Raw genomic sequence first — 26,014 nt, forward strand, 5'->3', positions numbered from 1 at the left:
CGTTTCTGATGCTGAATGCTAACTTGCTTCTGTATTTAAAAAAACTATAATCAGGGTCTGAGTTATTTTTAAGTTTTGCAAACATGATCTACAGTAATAGATGAACCATGACTGGAGTCCAAGGACTAAATGCTCAACTACAGCAAGCAGTCAATTTACTCAATTAAGAAATGCTCTAAATAATGTTAGTGGCATCCTCTAAAAATCTCTCAATTGGTCAATGACGGGGTGAACACATACGCTCTGTACTTTAGGGGAATTCCTAGTTGCCTCTTTAGAGCAGTTTTCCAGTTCTAGGCTGGAAAAGCAGCAGAGAATATGGTCCCAAATGTAGAACATTGTCTGAGAAAATTACTGTGAAAGTAAGTTTATTAGAAGAGGAACCGTGAGATGTGCATACAAAATGAGCAGCCATAAGTCCAGCTGAGAGTTCTGTGAAAGCATCTGCATATTTTCTCCCCTAAAGATTCAGGAATACATTAGCTCAGTGTTTCTCAACCTTTTTGATATCTGGGACCAGCTTGTTGCCTTCCTAAACTGTGTCAGGGAGAGCTCAGGGATCAGCACCAGTCCATGGACTGGTCATAGAGAAACAGAGAAACATTAGCTAATGTTAAAAAAGCACTTTTTTTTTTAATTTAAAAAAATCAACAAAATATTTAAGTACCAAAAGCATCTCTCTTGCTCTTGTACTCTACAATTCTTATTTTTCCTATCTCCTTGCCACTTTAATTTGTCGTTCCTTGCTCTCTTTTATCTAGTTTAGGAAATGATGATGCAAGGTGCCGAATGCCCTTAACCCATTTAGGTTATGTCTACACTGCACACTAAGCCCATGTTCTGACTCAGGTTTCAGCCCAAGCCACCTTTCTGTTCACATACAAATCAGTCTGACTCGGGTCAGCAAGCATTATGGTCTCAGATCCTAGGACTCTGCTAGAGGATTGGTCAGAGCCCAAGTTCCATTATGATTTGGGTCCAAGCCCTGTCATTCTGCAGTGTGGACACAGGTTAAGCCACAGACCCGAGTCAGGAGGTCTGCATAGAACAATATGGACGCCTTGGCACAGTTGTGAGACCTGGGTCCAGCAATTGTTAACCCAAAGCATCCACAAGCCCAGGTCCCACAGACCCAGGCTTAATGTCCAGTGTAGACTTACCCTTACAGAACAGCTCTGGAAGCAACTTAACACCAACTACCCCCAGTAGAAGTATAGGCAGAGAGACAGAACTCTCTATACAGCTTTCAGCTGAAGCAGCTGGAAATTTAATGTAGGAAATAAAAAGAGAAACAAATAGTTTAAATATATATTTTGATGGCTGTACTCTAAAGCCAAGGCTATGAGGCTCACAAAACCAAAGTCCATGCAGTTGTACTAAAATACCAAATTAGTTACAATCTTGGTCAACATGAGAGAGAGAGAGGTGAGAAGATGTGTGGGAAGGCAAAGCTTACCTTGGAGTGTCTTAAAAGTAACATGCATGTACTTCAAGACAGTTATTCTGAGAAGAGGCAATATGCCCAACCCCAGCATGCTCTGGCCCCAATGCAGCAAGATACTTAAGGCCGTGACTATCTTTAAGCACATAGTAGTTCCGCTAAATACAATTTACCAGCTTGGCTGGCAGATGCGTTCAATCTTTGTTGATAACAATTAAGGGCACGTCTGCACTACATAGACTTAAGTCAACCTCTGTGAGGCCGACTTACAGCCACCACAGTAGCCACCACCTCTCTCTGTTGGTGGTGCGCATCCTCACCATGAGCGCTTCTGCCGACTGAAGAAAGGCAGTTGGGGAAGTGGGGAGGAGGGTGCATCTCCCCACGAGGAGCCCAGCTGCCCCCCAGACTTCTGGCCTCCCCATTCCCTGCTAGGAGTGGGGGCCAGCTGCTTCAGCTTCTCACCTCCCTGCCAGGAGCAGGGCGCAGCAGCCCTGGCTTTTCAGCTCCCTTAGTGGGGAGCCAGACAGACACAGCCCGGCTGGAAGCGGGGAGCCAAGGGAATTCAGGCTCTAGCTGGCCAGCTTTCTTGTCCATTTCAGGGCTCCAGCCAATGTAAGTAACACAGTGTCTACAGAGACTCTGCGTTGCCCTAACTGCACAGACATAAGCCCTACGCCATCCGGAAAGGCGGAGTTATTATGTCGGTGTAGTAGGGCACTTACATCGGCAGGACAAGGCTGTAGCGTGTACAGTGACATAATTAGGTCAATGTAAGCTGCCTTTCGTAGACCTAACTGTGTAATGTAGACCAGGCCTCAATATAATAGGACTATCCACATGCTTAAAATGAGGAATCTGCGTAAGTGTTTTGCGAAATGAGGGCCTCTGTCCCTTCTCATCAATTAATCAATTACTCCTTTAACTCATAGGTGTTTTGCAGAATCAAACTGGTCTTTGCTATTGACTATTTTGACTCGCTATTCTGTTACTAAAAATATCTCAACATACTTTCAAATGCCAAAAATTTATGAACAATTCAATGCATTTATCAGTTCTCACTGTTTCAGATAACTGCTGTCAACTGAGGCTGAATATATCTGCCAGCCAAATTGATAGTACATTATCAACACAGCACAGAAAATGTTCTTGCTTGTTGCTAGGGCTGGTATTCTATTGTGCAGCATTACTTTGCCTCATGTGATTAGATATGACATGTCAGAACATTTAAAGGTGTTAGAAACTAATATATTTCTCCCATATCAAGTAGAAGTTTAGCAGGTTGGCTTAACTGCTGTAAAATTGAGTTACATATTCTTTTTTTTTTTTTTTTACCTTGGCCCAATCTCTCCTCCTGTGTCCGATTATACCCATTTCTGTATGTTCAAGAGCATGTGCTTCTCTAAGACAGAGATAAACAGAGTCCAAATTAGATTTAGACTGACATGCTATGTGGCTACATTGGTATGGAATGTTAAATTACACGTCCAGTTATAAAAACTTCACATTCCTAGTTAACTTACTGCAGCACACAGACTTTTTTTTTCCAGAAGAGCCAACAAATCAGAGGCTACATTTAAACAATTCATTTTTCTGTTAAAAATAAATCTCATCAAAAGAAACTCTGATAATTAGATTTCTTGTTAAGATCCCATTATCAGCCTTTGTTACTGGGATAGGGGTGAAATATAAAATCAGAGCATACTAGTGTACTGATGATGTCAGTCCTACACAACTACTACTGTGTAGTACTACTGAAGACAGTTTGTGCACAGTTGCATATCTTATGCCTATTCAAATGTCTTCTAGACCAGGGACCTTTTTCTACCATTCTGATTTAACCTGCAATATGATGTCCAAAGCTTTTTTGAGATGTTTGGGGGATGAGAGGCTGAGTGCTAAAGGGCAGGAAAGTGGTCAAGTTAGGGTATCCTACTGACATCATTATGGAGAGCAAGTATTGTATGTTTTTTTAATGAGAAGTTGTTTGTATTATATTTATTTTTTGCAACTGCACATTTTAATTTCTGTAAAAATGACCTAAGGTATAGGAGCTTTAAATTAAATTAATATCTATTTGATATACTGGGCTATTTATATACCAGGCTAATACTGCTGTTTGAGAATATGTATATGCCTTATTCAAGTCAATCATTGCTAATTATTGTTCTTTTTTGTTTTTAATAATTTTTAAGACTTAAGAAAGTGAATGGGATTTTTTGGCAGTATTCAAAAGTCAAAAACATATTCACATAGTGCCACATTATATATTCTAAGGTGCTACTTTTACAACCAAAAATTGTACTGCTATAAAAGGAAATAACATAAAAACACACACATATAATTTGAACATGCTAAATGAAAGTAAAAAGAATTTACCTTAACTCCTCTTAGACTATCAGAATTTGACAGTCATAGCATGGGTCACTAAAAAATTAATTTTCCTTAAATTAGGGGGAAAAACATTTTAGATTTGATCTATGACCTTGATGTTATGATTTAGTAATAAGTTTCATATAAATAAACATACAAGCAATCAAATGCATGTTTTTGTATAGATTTGTTAGAACTATATCAATCTACAATGATAAACTCAATTATTAGTACTCAGTAATTTCTAAAATGTTACTGATTAAAATGGAATATATCAATTCATCAGAAGTCCTCTCCATTAGAAGTTAAAGAGCTTTGTTTCAAATAATGTTAAGAAATTTAATTTGCAAGCTGACGTCAGTTAGATCACATGCCTCTAAAGGGACACCATCAACCTAAAACGGGATCAGTTTTTTTTACAATTTTCCAGCAGTTGTGTGAGGTAATACACACATCGCTGAGTTAATCTGAGTTATACACACATTGCTAAATTAACCTGCCAATTTTTGTGGTTTTACAATCTCATTTAAAAAAATATTTTTCCTGTCTTTTTTTTTGATGGTCAAAAGACCCACCCCAAAACCAAAGGTAACTGATTTCAGGGGAAATGGCAAAACTGACTATACTATACACAAAGGATAACATTTTCAAAAGCACCTAAGTGACTTAGAGCCCTATGTATCTTAGCTGCTTTTGAAAATTTTACCAAAGTGCTGACAAATGCACAAAGCAAAATAATAATAATAATAATGATAATAATGAAAAACAGAGGGAAAAAATTGCCCTAAACTTTTTCAGTTACAGTAATCATAGGTTTTACTTGGAATAATAGTATGTAAAAATATGTTAGACCAAATGTGATTTTTAAGTTGATACTGGTTCTTTCAATACCTACACACAAATGACTAGTTTAATGGATTCTCCAAAGTGTGGAAGATATTTTACTATGTGTATGTACTGCAACATCTAGGTACAATGAGGTATACTGAGAACAGCATATCTCTTTTAGCATTCTTTTTCCTGGCTTAATTCTAGCCTTAACATTATTTGTAAATAATTTGTGGTATATTATATTGTAAACATAAGCCCTCAATACTATCACAAAGAAAATTTATCAGCACAAATTCCAGAGTGAGATGCTCAAAATTAGAACCAATGAACCAGAAATGGTACTAATTTACATTAAATAATAACTTCTAATAAAGCAAATTACCAGGAAAAAAACCAGTGCTCTCCTTACAACAAATTCAGTACAGTAGTAATAAGCATTCCTCACCATTTCTCAGGCAAGTCCTTTGCATGCTTAGGATCTTAGTTTTAGAGGCATTTGCAATGATTAATGGAAAACTAAGTTCATACAGACCACATAGCTGTCCCTTTGTAGGGCATATGATGCATATTCCAATGTTCTCAGATATTAAATAAGGGCTCTGGCCAGTGTATCTGATGTGACAGAGTGAAATGACGCATTAAGTATTCATCTGTTCATGTTACAGGACTCTTTGTTAAAACAACCTTAAAAATAACTAAGAACTTATCATTTGAATGTAAAGCAAGTTGATGATCTTGGGGGAGAAATGAATGCACATTGTTTCATACACTAAAATTTGCTCTATATTTGTTAAAAAATGTTGAACATACAGTAGACAAAATATGCATACTGCTGTTGATGTAAGTTAGTTTTGACAAAGAATATTATAAGGCTTTTACAAATCAATAAAGAGGCAAGAGACAGTCATATCTGACTCATTCACTTTGTAGCTGGTAATGAAAACACATCTGCTTTTAATTAAAATATTGGCCTTCATCAAAGCTTGCTAACTCAGTTCTGAGTCTTCTCCTGCTCCAAACATTTCAAACCCACCTCCAATCAAGCTGCAGTCTGAGCATGCTCAGAGTAACCAAAATTATTGGTTTTAAATACTGACAGACAACATATATAATAACAGCAATGGACAGATGTCACCCATGCATGTTTGGTATAATCCAGAATTGCCTGGTAGCAAAGCATTAAGGAAATAATGCTTTGATAAATGCTCTAAATAGCTGCAAAATAATTTTTGTTTTAGAAAATATATCAAGTTAATTTTACTATGATTTGCTAACGCTGACTGAAATATAACATACAAAAGGAATTGGCAGTACGTGAGTTCTCACCATAGCCAGTGCCAAAGAGTTACTAAGGCTTGGTCTACACTACCCCCCTAATTCGAACTAAGGTACGCAACTTCAGCTACGTGAATAACGTAGCTGAAGTTCGAAGTACCTTATTTCGAATTAGTTCAAACTTACCTTGGTCCACACTCGGCAGGCAGGCTCCCCCGTCGACTCCGCGGTACTCCTCTCGGCGAGCTGGAGTACCGCAGTCGACGGCGAGCACTTCCGGGTTCGACTTATCGCGTCCAGACTAGACGCGATAAGTCGAACCCAGAAGTTCGATTTCCAGCCGTCGAACTTGCCGGTAAGTGTAGCCAAGGCCTTAGGCATTTATCTACATAGCTCTAGTGAACAAACAAATTGTTTTTGGCTTTTCCTTCCACAGGCCAAAATTATCTGAATCTAAATTTCACAAACTGCTGATTAGATCCAAATTAATTTGGGTGTCCTCTGCAAATGATTTACAGTTCCTTAATAAATGAACTTATTTGATTGGGACCTCTTGCAAGTCACAACACAAATCAGCCCATTATAGCTAACTAATTCATACAGGACATCATATTCCACTAAAGCCAGCTGACAAATGTATTTTCCTCTGCTGTTTGCTTGAGGTTATTTCCCTGCCAGCCTCTGTACATTTTCTTAGCAACTGAGAAATTAGAGCTGAAAAAGGCCTATTAGGTCAGCTAAGCCTATCCCTTTGCTGATACAGGATTGCTCCCTATTAGTTCATTACCCAGTTTAGTTTTAAATGTGCCAATCAATGGGCCTTCTGCCATTGTGCTTCCCATGTCAATACTCATTTAATAATAATAATAATAAATGAAATGCGAAGTTGAAACAATAAACACTATTTGGGCATGTGCACTAGACTTATAAAATGTAATTTGTGTGTCTGCTATTCTTTTCAGATACAAAAAACATATTGACCTCTGATGAAATATGTTACTGAAATAATCTTTTAAGTTTCAGGTTGATACAAACAAAACTCAATAGGAATATGATTTATATTCCTCTTTGGAGTCATTGTTCTGGTCTAGTGAATATGCCCCCCTCTGTCATCTCTTGCTTTGGGAAATTTGCCTTCACTTGATTTGCATGCCCTTTCAAGTGAATGATTGCATAAATACTGTTTTCAATTCCAATAAAAGCACATATATAAGGATTACACTGTTATGATCACTGCAGTGCAGATCTAAATAACTAAACTTGCCAAACTAGTGTTACTATGGAGACAAAACTAATGTACTGTGACCACATTTCTTAAGACCATCTGGATAAAACAAATATTTCCATTGCATAGTATTCATTCACATTTGTGTACTGGTCGTTGTCTTTTTTTTTTTTTTTAAATTCGCAATATATGGGGAAAGATATTACACCCATCAAGATTATATTATTTTCTACATAGTTGTATTTCATGTGCCCATAAATAAACCAACACATCTGTAGTTTACAAGTTGATCAAGATTCAAATACAAGAAGCTAAATGGTTTCAAGCCCAAAGTTATTTTCTAACATGTTTTAGACGAAATATCGTTTTATATGTCTGAGTCACAGTAGCAGCCAAAAAGCACTTTACACCATTTGTACCCCACTGGGAATTGTACCATCTTGAAAAGCAAAGCCCTGCAATGCACTACACAGCTCTTATCCTCAAAGTTCTGTTTTCCAGATCGCACTGAATGTGAAAAGCACCTTTCAAGTAAATTGTCAGATCCTCCAGGAGTTACAGTTTCTATGAAAAGGAAGAGTGCTTTCAAATTGTTTGGGCATAAGCTTTCGTGGGTAAAAAAAACACTTCTTCAGATGCATCTTGAAGATGCATCTTGCACCTGAAGAAGTGGTTTTTACCCATGCAAGCTTATGCCCAAACAAATCTGTTAGTCTTTAAGGTGCCACTGGACTCCTCGTTGTTTTGTGGATACAGACTAATGCGGCTACCCTTCTGATACTTCAAATTGTTTATTACTTTGAGGAATTTTTCAACCTAAAAATCTTCCAAACCTTTGTAGTGTCTGACTGACCATTAGAAATTTTACTCTCTTTCAAGATATGTCACAGAAATGTAATATTCTGATTGAAAATAAGAAGCATTTTCCACACCAATAGCAAATCTGATACTAAAGATGAATGGACATGCTGATCAGTAACCCCATTATGAAATGTAAGCAAAAGCAACCCTCTCACAGTTCTTTCTAGAGAAGGCTGATTAAATTATATAATAAATTGAAAGATTCTTCATCTAAACGATTTGAAAAAGCACTTCGCTTTTCATTGCCTATTTCATGTCATAATCATGCCTACACCCACACACTACAGATTCAGATGCCTTCATTCAAAAGAAGGAATATGGTTTAATTAAAAAGTCATTTTCCTTGTGTACACAGGGAAAGTAGAATTTACACCTTACAGGTGAAATCCTGGTCCCAATAAGCCAATGGTAACACTCCCACTGATGTCCCTGGGGCAAGTATTTCTCCCTACATAATTTTCCCACCCATAGGTTGTGCCTATTCCCATGTGTAAGGCAACCATAATGCACTGAAGTTTTGGTACATAAGATTCCCTTCCTGTTCTGATCAAGTTTCCATGGCTATCAAACACAAAGTGGAGAAGCAAGCAGGAGAATTGCAACAGTGACTTATTGAATAAATGTCAGAAAGAGTGTCCTGGTGTTGACATAGACTAGCTGCTACAACTACTAGGGTCTTTGTAAATATTGGGTGGGTACAGGATCTTTAAGTGTCTGGGATTGATGACAAACTTGAGATGCACAAACACACAGGTTCTTCAGCACCATGGGAATATGAAAATAGGTATCCTTTAAGTGTACTCAAGCCATGAACCTGCCCTAGCTGATGGTTACTAGAACAATATGGTGTAGGAAGTTACTGTGTATTGACAGGAAGATGAACCAGATAACACAACCGGTCATTTCCATCTTTAATTTTGATGGTTCTACCAGCGTAGCTCTCCAGGGTTCTAACTTGAACATTAGAGACAGCATATACCCTCTGGACTGCCTACAGGCACTGCCCCGCAGTTCCTGGCCAATGGGTGCTCTGGAGTTGGTGCTTGGAGCGGGGGCAGCCCGTGGAGACCTCTGGACCCCCCCCCCCCAGGGGCCACAGGGGCGTATCGACCGCGTCTGGGAGTGGAGCAGAGCTAGGGCAGCCAAGGACCCTGCCTTAGTCCTGCTGTGCCACCAGACTTTTAGCAGGCTAAAATCTCCCGGTTTGGCTTCAGTAGCCTCTGGGAGATAAAACCCAATTCCAGGAGATTCCTGGTGAAACTGGGAGGGTCGGCAACCCTAAACCTAGACCTTCCCCTGCACCCAGTCTTGCTCCAGCCTAGACCCTACCCTGCTCCTGGCCTTCTTTCAGTCCTGTCCCAGCCTTGCTCCTGCCTTGAAACCAGCCCTGCTCCTGCCTTCCTTGATCCCAGGTAATCTGGTTCTGACCCTCAGCTCTAGTTCCTGGCTCTGACTCTGTCTCAACCCTTGGCGATGGCATTCGGACTCTGACTTCAGTTCTGATCTTCAGCTCCGATCCCCGACTCTGACCTTTGGACTCATACCATTAGACCTGACTTCTGCTGTGACCACTATGCCTATGACCCAGTCCCCTGACAACAACCTAGAATGCATTCCTGTAAATTTTTGCAGGCTTTGCAAAGAGCAGGAAGTGTTTAACTTTTGCAAAAGCTTACCCTTTCTGGGAGTTCTCCTTGAACTGATGGCATTATTAGTTTGGGAGTCACAGTGGGAGAGAAACTGAATAAAGTTGGTCTTCTAATTTAAAAAAGTATCCAAATGTCCTCTCTTATGGTGGCCAAATGTGGAAGGTAAAATGTTTCTCTCTCTCCCACAGGTTCTGATGGTACAGGAGGTCAGTGGCATCAGTAGAACATTAACCCTTTTCAGGCTGGTTGGAAACATGACCCGGGGAAGCAGACAGATGGTGGCATGAATTGTTTGTACTTTACAGGAGATTTGTAGATGGAGAGAATTCAGCAGGATCAGTGCTCTGGGATATTTTTGCTGGCAGGATCGAATGCAGCTTTATTTGCTGAGGAGTGTGACAGCTGCATGCAGAGATGCAAAAATACCGAAGCCTTGCAACAGGACTAGCCATGAGGTTCATTTTGTCAATGAGGTCACTGCTCCACAGCCAGAGTTGGAAAACTCTCTGGCTAGAACCAAAGTAACCATGGTGCTGGTAGCCAACTTGATGGCATCTTGGGAAATACTATTAAGGAAACTCGTAGCGTTCTGGCATTTACAGAAAAATCTATGCTGCTCCCTTTGGCAGGGAAGAAATTAACACCTTGTCTGCTAGAATTTCTGCATTCAAGTTCACATCTTGCACTGATCACTGTATTATCTGAGCACCTGGAGGTCCTCAAATGTACTGCAATCAGCCTAAAATTTCTCCGTAAGGTTTCTACTGTTTTATGAGCTAGATCTTATTTAGATAAAATATTCACATCCAGGAAATTACCTGATGCAGAATGCAAAGCTTCGAATCTTAAGTCTCTCCAGCTCTTGCTGTATACTCTATTAGTAACTATCATCAGAGTGATCTTGCTACCATTTTTTCCCCACAGATGAGAGGACTGGAAGACACCACTTCTTTTACAAATTCTCCAAAAAACAAGACTATGGATGCATAATCTTCCCAGTCCATACTTGAATGGATTTCAGGGCACCAGCCACATGTTTAGTCAGGTAGTTCCCATCTTTAAGAAACCCCTAACGGGAACAGGAGATTGCAGCAAATCAGCCAGTGCCTCTGTTCTGCCTGCAAAACAATACTTATCCCCAATCCCGGACTCTACAGAGGTGTAGAAGAGATTGGTTTGAATTATGACTAGACACCTAAAGAAGAACATTTTTACAGCAAGATGAGGTATAAATCAGGGATAGTTATAGAAGATCTGTACCTTCTATCAAGCCATCATGATTGGATCTGAAGCACCAGATCTGACCTTCCATGGATACACTGTCTTTCTGTCAGGGACTCCTTACTTGTGTTGTTGGGAAAGTATCCAACAGCAGCCGCTTAGCCCTGTGAGTTTGCCCCTGAAGGAGAGTTCTACATCACCACCTAATTGCAGAAGTTAACTGTCTGCTCATATATTGAGTCCGCTCTGGAGGCCTGTCCAGTAACCCCACACGTGGTGTATTTGTGGCTTTTCTCTTCCCCATTTCCACTTAGTAAACTTCAAAGAAAATATTAAAATAAATGGCCTGCTCCATCCCTGCCAATTAATGATGGTGCTGCTGCCATCTGACTGCTTAGCACAGAGACAGGAGAGAGAAGCCATTCCTGCTGAGGGATAGTGTTAAAAGCTTGGTTCTGTGTAGCTGACAACTGGATGACAGAACAAAGAAAGCAAAACGTATTCTGTAAGGCAGATTATCTGAAAATCGTCCCCACAGAGAAATTAAGAGGATTATCATTTTTAACTTTTGTGATTTGAAGGGGGAAATCAGGCAGTTTTTAATCATCTTTACAAACTATTTTAAAGGCACCCATATGCACTCAGGAGACTTAAAAAACAACAATAAATGTTACCTTGCACTGCACCTTACTTACCAGAAACAGTGTTTCCACAAGCGTCAGATGCAGTTCGTGCTGTGCCTTACAACTAAGATAATGCACTACGCCTCAAACCAGGGACCCTGCACATAGACCACACTAGGTATCTCTGTAAGGAGGCTGGGAGAGAAAGAATCCTAATCCCAGGTCCTGACATAGCTGAGGAATCACCCTGCAGAGCTACTTGTTGATGAAGCCTACTGCAGCCTTAATACCGTCTCCTCAAGGAAAGGGAGGGAGGATAGACCGATAACAGCTGTGCAATAGCAGATCCTTGGACACTACCTGTACATTCTCCCAGCCCACTTCTACCATGGCTCCACCAGGCCATTGCACTGAGTCTAACAAGAATCCCAGCTAGGCTACATGACATGCAGGAGGTGCATACCCCAGCATGGATGACCCAAGGTCAGCTTTCTTCTGATTCAGAAGAATTGCAATGATTCTGATGCCAGGAGACTTCCATTGCCACAGAAGTGAGGGTGGATTTGCCCCTAGAAGAAACTTTGTGGGATCATATCACCTCTCTTCCTCTTGTAATAGCTACTGATGCCTCAAGTGCTTGGAAAAATACATCTTTCTCTAGGATTGCCGCATATATTGGAACTGCAAACATTTTATAGTGTTTACTGTATATTTTGGCATACTTCCCAGATAAAGTATTGATTCTGCATTCTGACACACTGCTTTGGTACAATATCTATGTAAGAGGACCCAATATTCCATCCTAGAGAACATTTTATGGAGTCCCCACACAGTAGCATACTGAATATAAGGTATATAACAGAAGATAGGGGTGAGTGCAGAGCCTGCCTCACTTCTCTGGTGAACAGGAAGTTTAATCAGATCAAAGGGATGCCAGGTCCCAGGGGCAGTCCACGACTACACGTCCCTCCAGACACATCTTCATCTGGCCTGCTAGAGGTGGAGATTTACATCTCCTGTTTCCCTGGAGGCAAATCTTCACAGCCTTTGATACTCCAGTTCCCTCATCATTCCTCCAAATGACAACCCGTGACTCAAGCCGCCACATGGCTTTGTTGGCATTTGCTTTAACTGTCTTTTTTTTTAATTTTTTTTTTTTTTTTTTGCTGCTAATTGACGTGACTTGCTTTGACAAACCTCCTTTCCCCTCATACTTCTCTGTTCCCATCCCAGCACTCCTTCCCTCTGTTCCTCCAACCTTCCTTGCTCCCACTCAGACCCATTTGCCTCCCACTACAGTCACACTCACATTCCGCTGGCCCCAGAAAAATTCATTTATAAACAAAAAAAATAAATGTTCCAAAAAACCTTCTCTGTCAGCACCATAAAGGTGTGTGCATATTCATATGAAGATTAAAAGCATTATAAGCCGGGTGTAAATCTACAGTGCACTAATGTGTTATGCACCAACTGTGCACATGGACCCTGATACCATGCGCTAGATGTTCCTTAGTGCACAGCGACCTACTCCAAAATGGAGACATGAAGTGAAGTCAATGGAGTTCCATACTAAGGGCCTAATTTAACCTGCTGTGAAATACAATGGATATGGAATAACACTACGCCAAGTCACTTTTTAGGGTAGAACTGCATTATAATAATATAAGGGCTAGGTTAGACCCACAGCTTGTGCCTGCTGGGTGCATGCACATTGGTATTTATTAGGCATGTGCAAATATCCACATATTTGAAAACCTGTCTCATCCTCCATAAACCAATTTGAGGCCAAATTTACGGATTTAAAGCACCTAAGTACCCAAATTGGTACGCAGAAGTCTAAAAGAGGTATTTGAATGCTAAGTCGCTGTTTGAGTACCCAAGTGTGGCACAGAATGCCCTAATTTAGAAGCCCACACATGCAAATTGAGCTCCCATCATTTAATAGTGTCTTTGGTATGTACTGTCAATTCCTAGCAAGAATATTATCTTGAGAATAGAAAAAAGGTTAACAAAAGGTTCCATCTCCAGTGTTCAGCACATCTGAACATCACCTAGGAAACTGCAATAATTGCATTCCAAGAGTACAGTATTAAGATTTAAAAAAAAGAAAAACAACCTGGAGTCCTAGGCAGCTTTGTCTGGTCTACATTAAAATGCTGCATGTTCAAACCAATCTCTCCACCCCCTGAACGTTTATTTATTGAAGCCTCATCCCAGAAATAGAAGGCCAGTGCTCTCCCACATGCAAACCTAAGAAGATCACAGATGTGCACAAAACTAATGAGAAGTAATTTATTACAACCCTTTACCGGATGCAGTTTCTTTCCCCCAGATAGTGTGTTGGGAGCAACCTCCACCCACTCACTCCTGTGGGAACTAGTGGCCCCCAGAGACTGCTATCTAAGCCTGGACAAACCTTACTTGGTTGTGCAGTGGATGGCACAACTATTTAGGGCCAATACACAGTCTAGCCCTATACTTGCAGTCCAGTGGGTAAACATCCAGTTTTGTTCTGTACATTTTCCTCCTTCTTTGTATTTTTAAAAAAAACTTTCAGTAAAATCTTTTAAGACTGAATTGTGGACTGTTTTTTTAAAATCTGTCTGTGCTCATCTAACTTTTACTTTCCTGAAACCTGTAACTGTTGAACTGATCTTCAAAATGTTTTTTAAAAAGTTGACATTTCTTCAATATACTATACTTACACATTACATGCTGCTGTTTCTACAAAATAAAATTATCAACTGTCTGTACCTAAAACCCTTAGTTAAATCTCAAAGTGACACACCCAGGAAGGGACTTTCTTGATACATGAAGCATTGTTTAGGAAATTACAGGCATTTCCAAATGTCTAAAAGATTCTATTTCTGCTAACATTCCAAACAGCTTTTGCTTTATTACAAACCTGTGCTTTGCCACATAGTTCTTGATACAGCAATGTTAACTATTTGACATAATAAACAGCAGCAGCACTTTCCTGTTGCTATAGCTGATTGTAATGACTCCTCTAAGGCTTGATTTACAGTCTGCTGACATCAGTGGGAGCATTGGATGGACTTTGGATCAGGCCACAAGAAAACAGTTTCTCCTTAAAAGATGTTAAAAGAAAAAACTCTGTATTTTAAAGGTGGGTAGAATAACGGACATGTCCATGAACAGTAAAGTATATTCATTTATTTACAGAAAGGAAATAATAGCATAAACATAATGCAAGCAAACTTCTGTCGATGGCCTACAGATTTTGGCAAACTAGACAACAACCCTGGTTTTCCTTTATCATAGAATTATGAGTGGAGCTGCTTTCCACATCTTTATTTGGACTATTACAGCTTAAAACTGCCTCTGATATGGGGGGGGGAATATATTTTGATGTCACTTCATGTAAAATGTTCAAGATCTTTGGTATAGATATATGGGAGGATTTCCATTTTGTACCATCCTAAATGTAGATTAAATTCTTTCTGATATATTTGTGTCTCAAAAACCCAAAACAAACAAACAAACAAAAAATGCAAAAAACAGTCTGGACTATGAAAAAATTCAAACATTTCATCATGGACAACCCATTCTTCAAATTTGTAATTGGTTTACAGCTTGGCTCCCAGGCTTGGGGGTTAGGGGGAACCACCCCCCAGCACTCACCAGCGGCGCGAAGCAGGCCGGGGCCGGGTCGCTGCACTTCCCACCGCCAGTGAGTGCTGGCCCACCCCCTGCTCAGGGGAGTGGGGGCAGGGCTGGGGCACAGCAAAGGTGGGAAGAGTGGGGTGGGGGCTTTCAGGAAGGGGTGGAGTGGGGGCAGGGCTGGGGTGGAGCAGGGGTCTGAAGAGGCGGGACTGGGGCCATGGGGAAGAGGCGGAGCAGGGGCTGGAGCAGCACGCAGCTGCGTAGGACACCAGGAAATTTGGTGCCCCAAAGTTCCTGGTGCCCTACGCAGCTGCATACTTTGCATATGGGTAGGGATGACCCTGGTCCGACATCCTGCCCAGTTGTGTCAGGGCCTGGCCAGCCCTGGGTCTCTGGGCTTAAAGGGGGAAGCCACCCTGCTACACTGTGGAATCTTTTTTATTTTTCCACAATATTAAAGTACTGTACATGTAACACCAACAGACTACGGTTGTCATCAGATAGGATCAAACCTGGGACTTCTGGAGTTTAATGCATGAGTCTATACTGCATGAACTAAAAGACATATCTCTTTTAGCCAACGCTGTAGCAGGCTCATCAATCTCTAGTTCAGGGGTTCTCAGAACAAATTTTTTGGTGGCCTCAGGGTGTGGCCACCAACTCTTGATGATGGCTGCTCTCACACCTTTTCCTAAAATACTTAATTAGCTTTAGGAAAACCAAATAAATATGCACATATACCCGCCCAAATCATTGTAATTTATTTATTGCTAGCTAGTAAGTCTGTTGTAAAAAATGATATTAACAAACAAAAAAGTATCACTTTTCACAGACTTACTCAGCCCGGGCAAGCCTCGGAACAAATTAAGCTTGGACCGGGGGGTTGGGGTAGGCAGTTGGTGCGAGGGGCGATGGAGTTGGGGGGCCTGGGCAGACAGTGGGAGGCCAGAGCCTGAAGCCCTGTAGCCCGAGCCCAAAGCCCCGTGGCTTGGGTATGGAGCCTAAAGCCGTGTGGCCAGAGCCCAGGACTTAGGGTTGCCAATCCTCCCGGATTGGCCGAGAGTCTCATGGAATCGGCCTCAATCTCCCAGTTGCCATTGAAAGCAATCCGGGAGATTTTAATGGGCCAAAAGTATGGTCGGCAGCGCAGCAAGGCTAAGGTAGGTTCCCTACCTGCCCGGGCTCCGCGTGGCTCCTGGAAGCGTCCGGCGTGACTGGTCCCTAGGCGTAGGGGCCGTCAGCGGCAGGGGGTCTCTGCATGCTGCCCCTGCCCTGAGCGCCGACTCCGCAGCTCCCATTGGCCAGGAACCACTGGTTTTATTAGATCGGAGGAAAGATTTTCTGTGGTCAGAACAAGAGGTGAATGCTTGGGATTTCACTCTCTCTAAAAAAATATGAGTGTGATCACAGAATCATAGAAATGTAGGGCCAGAAGGGACCTTGAAGTCGTCATGTCCAGCAGCCCTCTGCACTATGGCAGGGCCAAGTAAATCCAGACTATCCCTCACAGGTGTTTGTCCAACCTGTTTTTAAAAACTTCCAATGATGGGGATTCCACAACATTCGCTGAAAGCCTATTCCAGAGCTTAACTACCCTTACAATTAGAAAGTTTTTCCTACTACGTAACCTTAATCTCCTTTGCTGTAGTTTCAACCCATTACTTCTTGTCCTTCTTTCAGTGGACAGGTGAACAGTTGATTACCGCCCTCTTTATAACACCCCTTAACATATTTGAAAACTGTTATCACATCAGTCTCCATCCCATTTCTTATGCATCTTATACTTGTGTTTGCTTTTTTGACTACAGTTGCGCATATTGAGCTGAGGTCTTCACTGAACTGTCTAAAATGACACTCCGGTCTCTTTTCTGGGTTGATTGCTCCCAAGAAAAGGCACAGGATGCCAGTCTTTAGCCTCAAGTCACTTTTTACAACTGATTATAAACTCCAGGAAACAGGCATTAACAACATTTGCCTGACACAACCTGATGTGTTGGATAGTATAATGGGTTTGATGCTTGTGTGAATCCAAGTCTGGAGGCTCTCCTTGACACAAAGTATTTATGTTCACCCTGACTCATAATTTCTATAATGGCTTGTCTGTAAAATATAACCATTTTACAACACTTCCCGTGTATGTCATATACATCACAGTAAGTGCATAAGTGTCCTACATGGATCTGCAATATCTTCTGTATAACCAATTTTACAAAATGCGTTTCCCACAGGGCTGATAATGTCAGCAACAGCTCCGCGTCATCTTTAAGTTTAAGTAGTTTAACTTATTTATGCTTTAAATATTTGATGTTCTTACAACATTGTCTGCTTTCCTGTGCCTCCCCTACCTCTGATTTTGAACGGCAATAATATGGAAACTCCTTCTCCTCAAGATTCTGGGATGCTATTTCTTCAATGTTGCAGTTAGAAGCCATGCTACTTCAAAACACTTATCTTATTGAAGCAGGATACTTTGAACACCCTTACATATATTTACATTGCCCTGTTTTTAATTCAGTAGCATACAGCTGCATCTCCTGAGGAGTATAAACACATAAGTTGAAGGGGACAAGTAAAAGAAAATGTTACAGAATTAAAGGGATCCACTATCAAGAGGGAAATCATATTTCATAATTCCCTATAGAATGGAAGGTTTTTGTAATTACTGAAAGAATTAACTTCTGACTACTTTTTGCAACTAATTCTGTTCCAAAACCAACAAAAATAACAAGCATGCACACAGCTCTCATCAAACCTCCCTCGCCCTCAAAACATTTTTGTTCCTCTTCTCTGGACTTTCTCCAATTTTTCCATATATTTGCTGACATGTGGTGCTCAGAACTGGACATAATACTCTAGCTGAGGCCTACTCTGCGTGGAGTAAAGCAGAAGACTGATTTCTCGTGTCTTGCTTACAACGCTCTTGCTAATACAGCCCAGAATGACGTTTGCTTTTTTTGCAACAGTGTTACACTGTTCACTCATATTTAGCTTGTGGTCCACTATGACCCTCAATCCCTTTCTGCAGTACTCCTTCCTAAGCAGACATTTCCCATTTTGTATGTGTGCAATTGAGTGTTCTTTCCTAAGTGGAGTACTTTGCATTTCTCCTTATTGAATTTCATCCTATTTACTTCAGACCATTTCTTCAGGTTGTCCAGATCATTCTGAATTTTAATCCTATCCTCCAAACCACTTGCAATATTTTCAGTTTGGTACTGTTCGCAAACTTTATAGATGTACTCTCTATGCCATTATCTAAATCATTGATGAAGATATTGAACAGAACTGGACCCAGAAGTGATCCCCGCGGGACCCCACTCAATATGCCCTTCCAGCTTGACTGTGAACCACTGATGACTACTCTCTGGGAGCAGTTTTCCAAATAGTTATGCACCCACCTTATAGTAGCTCCATCTAGCTACTATACTGTACAGGCAGTCCTCAACTTTACGATGATCAAGTTACGGTGAACGGCACTTATAAATTGTCACCGTGTTTCGACTTTATGATGCACAATCCGGCATTGTTCCTCTGGGAAATTCGAGGTATGATGTTTTCGACTTAGGATGCGATTTTCAGGAACCAATTGTGTCGTAAGTCCGAGGACTGTCTGTTTGTTTTAGTTTGTTTATGAAAAGGTCATGTGAGACAATATCAAAAGCCTTACTAAAGTCAAGATATACACATCTACCATTTGCTCCCACCCACAAGGCTCATTACCCTGTCAAAGAAAGCTATTAGGTTGGTTTCACACAATTTGTTCTTGACAAATCCATGTTGACTGTTACTTATCACCTTATTATCTTTTAGATGTTTGCAAATTGATTGCTTAATTATTTGTTCCATTATCTTTCCGGGTACTGAAGTTAAGCTGACTGGTCTGTAATTCCCCAGGTTGTCCTTATTTCCCTTTTTATAGATTGGCGCTCTATTTGAACTGGAATCTCTCCCAGTTTCCACCACTCTTCAAAGATCAATCGCTAATGGCTCAGGTATCTCCTCAGTCTGCTCCTTGAGTATTCTAGGACAGGGGTTCTCAACCTTTTTCTTTCTGAGGCTCCCCCAACATGCTATAAACATTCCATGGCCCAGCTATGCCACCACAACTGTTTTCTGCATATAAAAGCCAGGGCTGGTGTGAGGGGGTATCAAGGAGGGCAATTGCCCAGAGCCCCACACCATAGGGGGCAACACGAAGCTAAGTTGCTGAGGCTTCGGCTTCAGTCGCAGGTGGCAGGGCTCGGGGCCCCAGGCTGCAGTCCCGCCTGGCAGGACTTGGGCTTTCTGACCTGGGTCTTAGCGATCTAATGCCAGCCATGCTTGACGGACCCCCTCAAACCTGCTGGCGGACCCCGGACCCCTTGTAGAGAATCACTGTTCTAGGATGTGTTTCAACAGGACCTGGTGTCTTGAAGATATCTAACTTGTCTAAGTCGTTTTTAACTTGTTCTTTCCCTATTATAGCCTCTGATCCTACTTCATTTTCACTGTCATTCACTATGTTAGACATCCAATTGCTACTAAACTTTTTGGTGGAAACCAAACCAAAAAAGTAATTTAGCACTTATGCCATTTCTACATTTTCTATTATTGTTTTCCCCGCTCACTGGGTAATGGACTACCCTGTACTTGGCCTTCCTCTTGCTTCTAATGTATTTGTAGAATGTTTTCCTGTTACCCTTTATGTCTCTAGCTAGTTTAATCTCGTTTTATGCCTTGGACTTTCTAAATTTGTCCCTACGTACTTGTGTTAATTGTTTATATTCATCCTTTGTAATTTGACCTAGTTTCCACTTTGGTTAAGCCAAGGTGATCTCTTTCCATACTTCCTATCCTTTGTCTTACTTGAATGTGTCCTATCCAAATGCTCATCAGCTTCCTTTTGCCAAAAACAAAACAAAACAAAAAAACTGTTTAATCAAGAAGACACATTTTAACTCTTATACTTGTAAAATGCTGAAAAGGAGGTAAACATGTAAATCAGAGGATATTTAAGTTTCATATGGAATCTATTTTGCTTGCATAATGAAGACAACTTCAGCTAGAGTTGAACTAAAGTTGAAAAACTGGCAAATTCATGTGTTCACATGTTACAGTGTAGGCGTGGGCATCTCAGAATCAAACAGTCCAACAATGCTTATAATACAGCTCTTCACAGTACCACAGTGCAAAATCACTATTCTAATAGGACGGGGCAGTATTGAAAATGCTGCTTTGCTGATGTGATGACAATTTAGGATTTACCACATCACCGATAAAGTACTTTCAAGAATAAGGTCCTGATGTGGTAGTATGGCATACTGGTGGCTCTGATAGTATTTCCAAGGACCGCTTATCAGATGGCAGTTTATTAGGAGGAACAGTAAGAATAACAAGGATGAAATAGAATGTAATTCTAAATTTTCAATAAACACTTGCTACACATTTTACATTTGGGTTAAGGGTCACTCTCTCAAAAAAAAAACCTATAAACCCATCTATTCCATGAGCATATATGAATATGCTGTTCTGCTTAGTATCCCACTAACTTGTGATTTTAGGCTATGAGTTCTTCAGAGAAGGGATTTGAATTATACAAATCAGGGGCTGGAAGGGACCTCGAATGGTCAGATAGTCCAACCCCCTTCACTGAGGCAGAAACAAGTATACCAGACCATCCCTGTCAGGTTTGTCTAACTTGTTCTTATAAACCTCCAATGACAACCTCCCTTGGAAGCCTATTCCAGTGCTTAACTATCCTTAAAGTTAAAAAGTTTTTCGTACTATCTAAACTAAATCTGTCTTGGTGCAAATTAAGCCCATTACATCTTGTCCTACCTTCATGGGATATGCAGAAGAATTGATCACAGTCCTCTTTATAACTGTCCTTAAGACCATCAGGTCCCGTTCTCTCTCCTCCTCCCCCCGTCTTCTTTTCTCAAGACTACCATGCATGGTTTCTTTAATCTTTCTTCATAGGTCAGGTTTTCTAAACTGTTTATCATTTTTGTTGCTCTCCTCTGGACTCTCTCCAATTTGTCCACATCTTTCCTAAGGTGTGGAGCCAAGAATTAGACACAGTACTCCAGCTAAGGCCTCAAGTGCCAGAGGTGACAGTTGCCGCCTGTATCTTACATACAAACTCCCCTGTTAATACACCCCAGAATTATATTAGCCTGTTCGCTGCTGCATCACATTGATGACACATACTCAATTTGTGATCCGCTATAATGTCTAGATGATTTTCAGCAATACTACTACCCTAACCATTTATTCCACATTTTGTAGCTGGCCATTTGGTGTTTTCCTTCCTAAGTGAAGTACTTTGCACTTGTCTTCTATTGTCTTGTTGAATTCAGACTAATTCTCCAATTTGTCAAGGTGGTTTTGAATTCTAATCCTGTCGTCCAAAGTGCTTCATCCCTCCTAGCTTGGTGTCATCTACAAATTTTAAGCATACTCTCAATTTATTATCAAAGACATTAATGAAAATACTGAATAGCACCATATCCAGGACTGACCCTGCAGGTCCCCATGGAATACAGCGTCGGAGTTTGACAGTGAACCATTGATAACTACTTTTTGAATACAGCCTTTCAACCTGTTGTGCACCGACCTTATAGTAATTACATCTAGACCACCTTTCCCTAGTTTCTTATAAGAATGTCAATTGGGACAGTGTCAAAAGCCTTACTGAGATTGAGATATATCACATCTACTGCTTCCCCTCTATCCATTAGGCCAGTAACCCTTTTCCCCCTCTTTCTTTTGATTTAACTGGTATTCACCCCAGGAAAAAGAGGCAAGCACTGCACCTTACTCAAGGCTAGAACAGTTCAGTTTTACTCATAATAATGATATATAGAGAACAATATAATGCATGAGCAAAATACACTGGGTATTAATTAATTACTTATTGTTTTGAGCCATCCATCATTTTAATGGGATGAATTGTTGGGAAGTAAGAGGATTGCAGCTACTATCTGAGGCCTCTGATTAATGCCCCCCACCCTGCCCAGAAGTACCTGTTCAGAACACCGTTCTGCACAAATGAAAACATGAAAGAACAGCTTGTTGGAAGTTGTAAAGACAGCACTGCAATACAAAAGGTAGCTAGTCACACATCTGACTAGCTGTAAAAAGCAAAGGAGGGGAGACTTCCCGTTTTACTGGTTGTAAGTTCATTAAGGGAGGTGAACCGTAACATTCACAAACATATTAAATATACATGTGAAGGGCAGAATGTCAATGACTCCAGTGTGGATGGCAAGTGTGAGGACTGGCACGTGGACCCTTTCTGCCTCTCTCACCATGCACACTGCACGAGGGCTAGGGACAGTTACAGTCCCTGCACTGTGTAGGGCTGGCCCCTTTTGCACAATCGAAGAGTGGGGAGGAGCCATGTACTGATGCAATCTATCCATACAATCTTACAGAGCCATCCCTGGGGACAATGCAGTGTGTGCACTCCCCTTTGGAGAGCTGGGGGAGGGATTTTTATTTAAAGCCTCTGAAAAGAGGCTGTAAAAATGACATCATGAAGTACCCGGCTTCGATATGTTTAGTTTTCAGGTAAGAAATTGTTTTTCCTGACTTCTACACATGGAAACTCAACCTGAGATAAGGAAGTCAAGAGCTTTCTTGGTTTTAGCATGAGCATTGATACCTGTTGTAAAGATTCCACATTCAGAACATAGGTGTTGATTCAGCAAGGCACTTAATCATGTTCATAACTTGAAGTGCATGCTTAAGTCCATCCACATTCAGCAAAGCACTTAATTGACTTCAGTGGAACTTAATCACATGATTAATTGGTCTGTAAAATTAGTGACTTTAATAATTCTGCACCTGATTTTCAGTAAAACTGTACCCAATTTCCACAAGCCGAAATGTGTGCCTGTTTTGAGCGCACATCACCACGCTTCTATTTTTACACTATTGATTATTTGATTATAACTATACTTTTAAGATTTTAGTTTCCTAATTTTTTCTTTATAATTTAATGCAATTATTAGAATATGCACTTTTCCTTTAAGACATACAGTAGCACTGAAATAAATCCAGCTAATCCATGTCAGAACGCATATGAGACCATAATATACCCGTACTGTATCTGGCATTTTAATCTGATCAGCTCCTTTGTACCAGCCACTGATAACCCAATCTACAGAAAGGCACCAAGAAGGAAGGTTCCATGTGCATTTCAGAAAAAAACCTTGATTTTTCCTGTTATCCTATTGACTATTCAGGCCAGATGAGTATTGAAGAATAAAATTGTCTGCAAACATTTAGGGGTACGTCTAAACAGAATTTTGCTTTGAGTAGTTCTACCCCATTTGTATTCACTTTTCGTGAACACTCATGTAAGCAAAGGATTGTTCACTCCACGTTCATGTAAAGCAAAATTCAGGCTGATGGCTGACGTTTGTTTAATGATGAAGCAAAATACACTTCAGGCGAAATCAGCAGATCATCCTATCAGGAGACAGAAATAACATGTGATTTAGGTGACCAAATATACTTATCTGAATATATGTGTTTTACTAAATTACAACTCTACCCCAATATAATGCTGTCCTTGGGAGCCAAAAAAATCTTACCGTGTTATAGGTGAAACCGTGTTATACCGAACTTGCTTTGATCCACCAGAGTGCGCAGCCCCGCCCTCCCCTCCCCTCCCCCCCCCCACCCCAGAGCAATGATTTACTGCGTTATATCCGAATTCGTGTTATATCGGGTCGCATTATATTGGGGTAGAAGTGTATGTTCATATGCCTGAGCCACGTTGAAGAACCCATTGCATACATCTAATTAACAACGACGAACTAATCAGGACCCAATCCTCAGACTACTGCAGTGGATGGCAAAGCACCCATTGACTTCAGCAGGAGCAGGATTGAGCCCTACTGCTCACCTGTGTAATTCTTACACATGGTGAGGAGAAGTTCTTCTCACAGGTAATCCAGTGAAGGTGGTAAGGAAGGATGGTCAAGTGGTTGGGAACCAAGCCTAGGACTTTGTGTTCAAGTCCTTGCTCTGACACAGACTTCCTGTGTAAATTTAGGCAAATCACTTCACATCTCTCTGCTTCAGTTCCCCATCTGTGAAACCGGGGTAACAGTACTTCCCCCACCACACAGGGATGTTGTGAGGTGCTCAGCACTACGATACGATAAAGTACCCCCTGATACTTTACAGCACTACGATAAGGGGGCCACATGTTCCAGTGATAGGAGACGTGGTGTGAAGTATGAATAAGGGATACACCATTGGGCCCTAAGAAATAAAGCAGCAGCCACAGAGAAATTAAAGAACAGTGAATCAAACTTCTGCCAATGGGTTAGACTTTAATAGTAATGAAAAAATGCTTTGTGAGACAAATGAGTTTGATAATTATTTACTTGTGTTTGGAAGGTTGTTAGTAGAAAGGGGGGGGGGACCCTCACAAATTGGTGACTGAAGTCTGAAAAATGCACTGATATAATTTCCGTCAGACATCAGAAAAATCTGCCCATCTGGCTCCTCTGATATTATGTTTGATGCTGCCAGGAATCAAAAATAGTAATTAAAGCGACCCACACTCCCTTGCCTTCTCATAACAGTGTCTATCTTCCATACACACAAACCAAGGCCTGCCCTGCAGCTGGCCACTTCCTCTAGAGCCCCAACCACGTGCTCTTTCAATGAAGGGGCATCCATAGACTTAGGGGAAGATGCAGAGATGCCACTTTGGCTTTCCTTCCTCATGCACCAGCCTGATCTGGTGGGTATGAGCACTACTTCTAGCCCTTCTGTGCTTACTGTAAAAGCAGTGAGGATTACACAGCTAGTTATTGCTGAAGAGCAGTTTCCTAAAAATCCAACACTTTATGAAAACACAGCTCATTATTTCAACTGATAGGACACACCAAGATTATAAATGACTTGTTATAACTGGGAGGTAAAGAGCCACCATTACACTGTTTGCATAGTGATCTCATGCTGTCTATAGTAAATATGGAACGTTAAAGTACCCTTTTGCTAGACATTTCAGATACAGCACTGATGGACTACAGCTGTTCCCACTTATATTAACTGCCAGCAGCATTAATGAAATGCGAGCGCCTAAGCTGTAGAACAAAACTCTAGGAACAATCCTCTACTGGCAAAGGATGCATTCAATTGGACACTCTTTGGGGCACGGACCATCTTTTTCTTTTGTTTGTATAGCACTTAGCATATGACTAGGTCTTCTTGGCATTGGCACATACAAATAATTAATAATAGATTGTTAGGTAATAGACACCCAGGGACTTACAAGGTCCCCCATCACTGTGGTGTCTGAGAGGCGAATAGGTTTTCTCCTTCCCTAGTTTATGTGATTCTACGATTTTTCTCGTTTTCTCCACCTTTTTCCCCCAGACAAAGCTTCCAAAGCACTTGGGGGAAGGGAACCCTCACAAAAACAACAGTTTAGGCCTTGTCTATATTGGGTATTTGCCCCAATTACAGCCATCAGTGTAGCTGAACCAGTACCCTAATGGAGACAGGCAAAGCTGCTATCTGGGATTACCAGTGCAAATAGCAGCTTTGCCAATCTAAAATAAGGATTTGCACAGGAGCAGCTACACCAGTGGCTGTAATCGGGGAAAATCCACAGTCTAGATAAGGCTTTACACACCTCCCAGTAACAAGTGTTTCTGGTACGCTCACTCCCAGCTCACCCCGTAGTGTGCAGATACATGGCATGTTGGAACTAGTGCTGCCTCCATATGTAGTGTCCCTTGGCATAACAAAACGGCTTTGCTATCCACTCAGAGTGAGCTCCTTCCTCCCTGGTAGGGTCTGCATCACCAGTGACACAGTAAATGTAACTCCGTCTCAGGAGGTAATTACCATCTACCTGTATCGTGTTTGTAGAAAGGAGATGCCC

General features: G+C 41.1%; 1 protein-coding gene across 24 annotated transcripts in view; it reads right to left on the minus strand.

Moving 5' to 3' along the window:
* Window positions 1-26,014, minus strand: part of DIP2C (disco interacting protein 2 homolog C) — a 472,758-nt gene that overhangs the window by 259,448 nt on the left and 187,296 nt on the right. The window contains exons 1-2 of one of the 24 annotated variants that reach the window (XM_005308093.5): window positions 5,091-5,196; window positions 2,777-2,843 (exon numbers count right to left, since the gene is read on the minus strand). The exons of 19 other annotated variants lie outside the window; for them this stretch is intronic. Coding sequence is in view for 2 of the 5 variants with exons in the window: in XM_005308088.5 (XP_005308145.1) it covers window positions 5,091-5,115 (25 nt within the window). In the remaining 3 variants the exon portion in view is untranslated. Of the gene's footprint in view, window positions 1-2,776; window positions 2,844-5,090; window positions 5,204-16,296; window positions 16,343-26,014 lie in introns of those variants that run through there. 4 more of the 24 variants (XM_042858945.2, XM_065582826.1, XM_005308088.5 and 1 more) reach the window with 4 other exon arrangements.

The sequence above is a fragment of the Chrysemys picta genome, chromosome 2 (genome assembly GCF_011386835.1).
Source record: "Chrysemys picta bellii isolate R12L10 chromosome 2, ASM1138683v2, whole genome shotgun sequence".
Lineage (NCBI taxonomy): Eukaryota > Metazoa > Chordata > Testudines > Emydidae > Chrysemys > Chrysemys picta.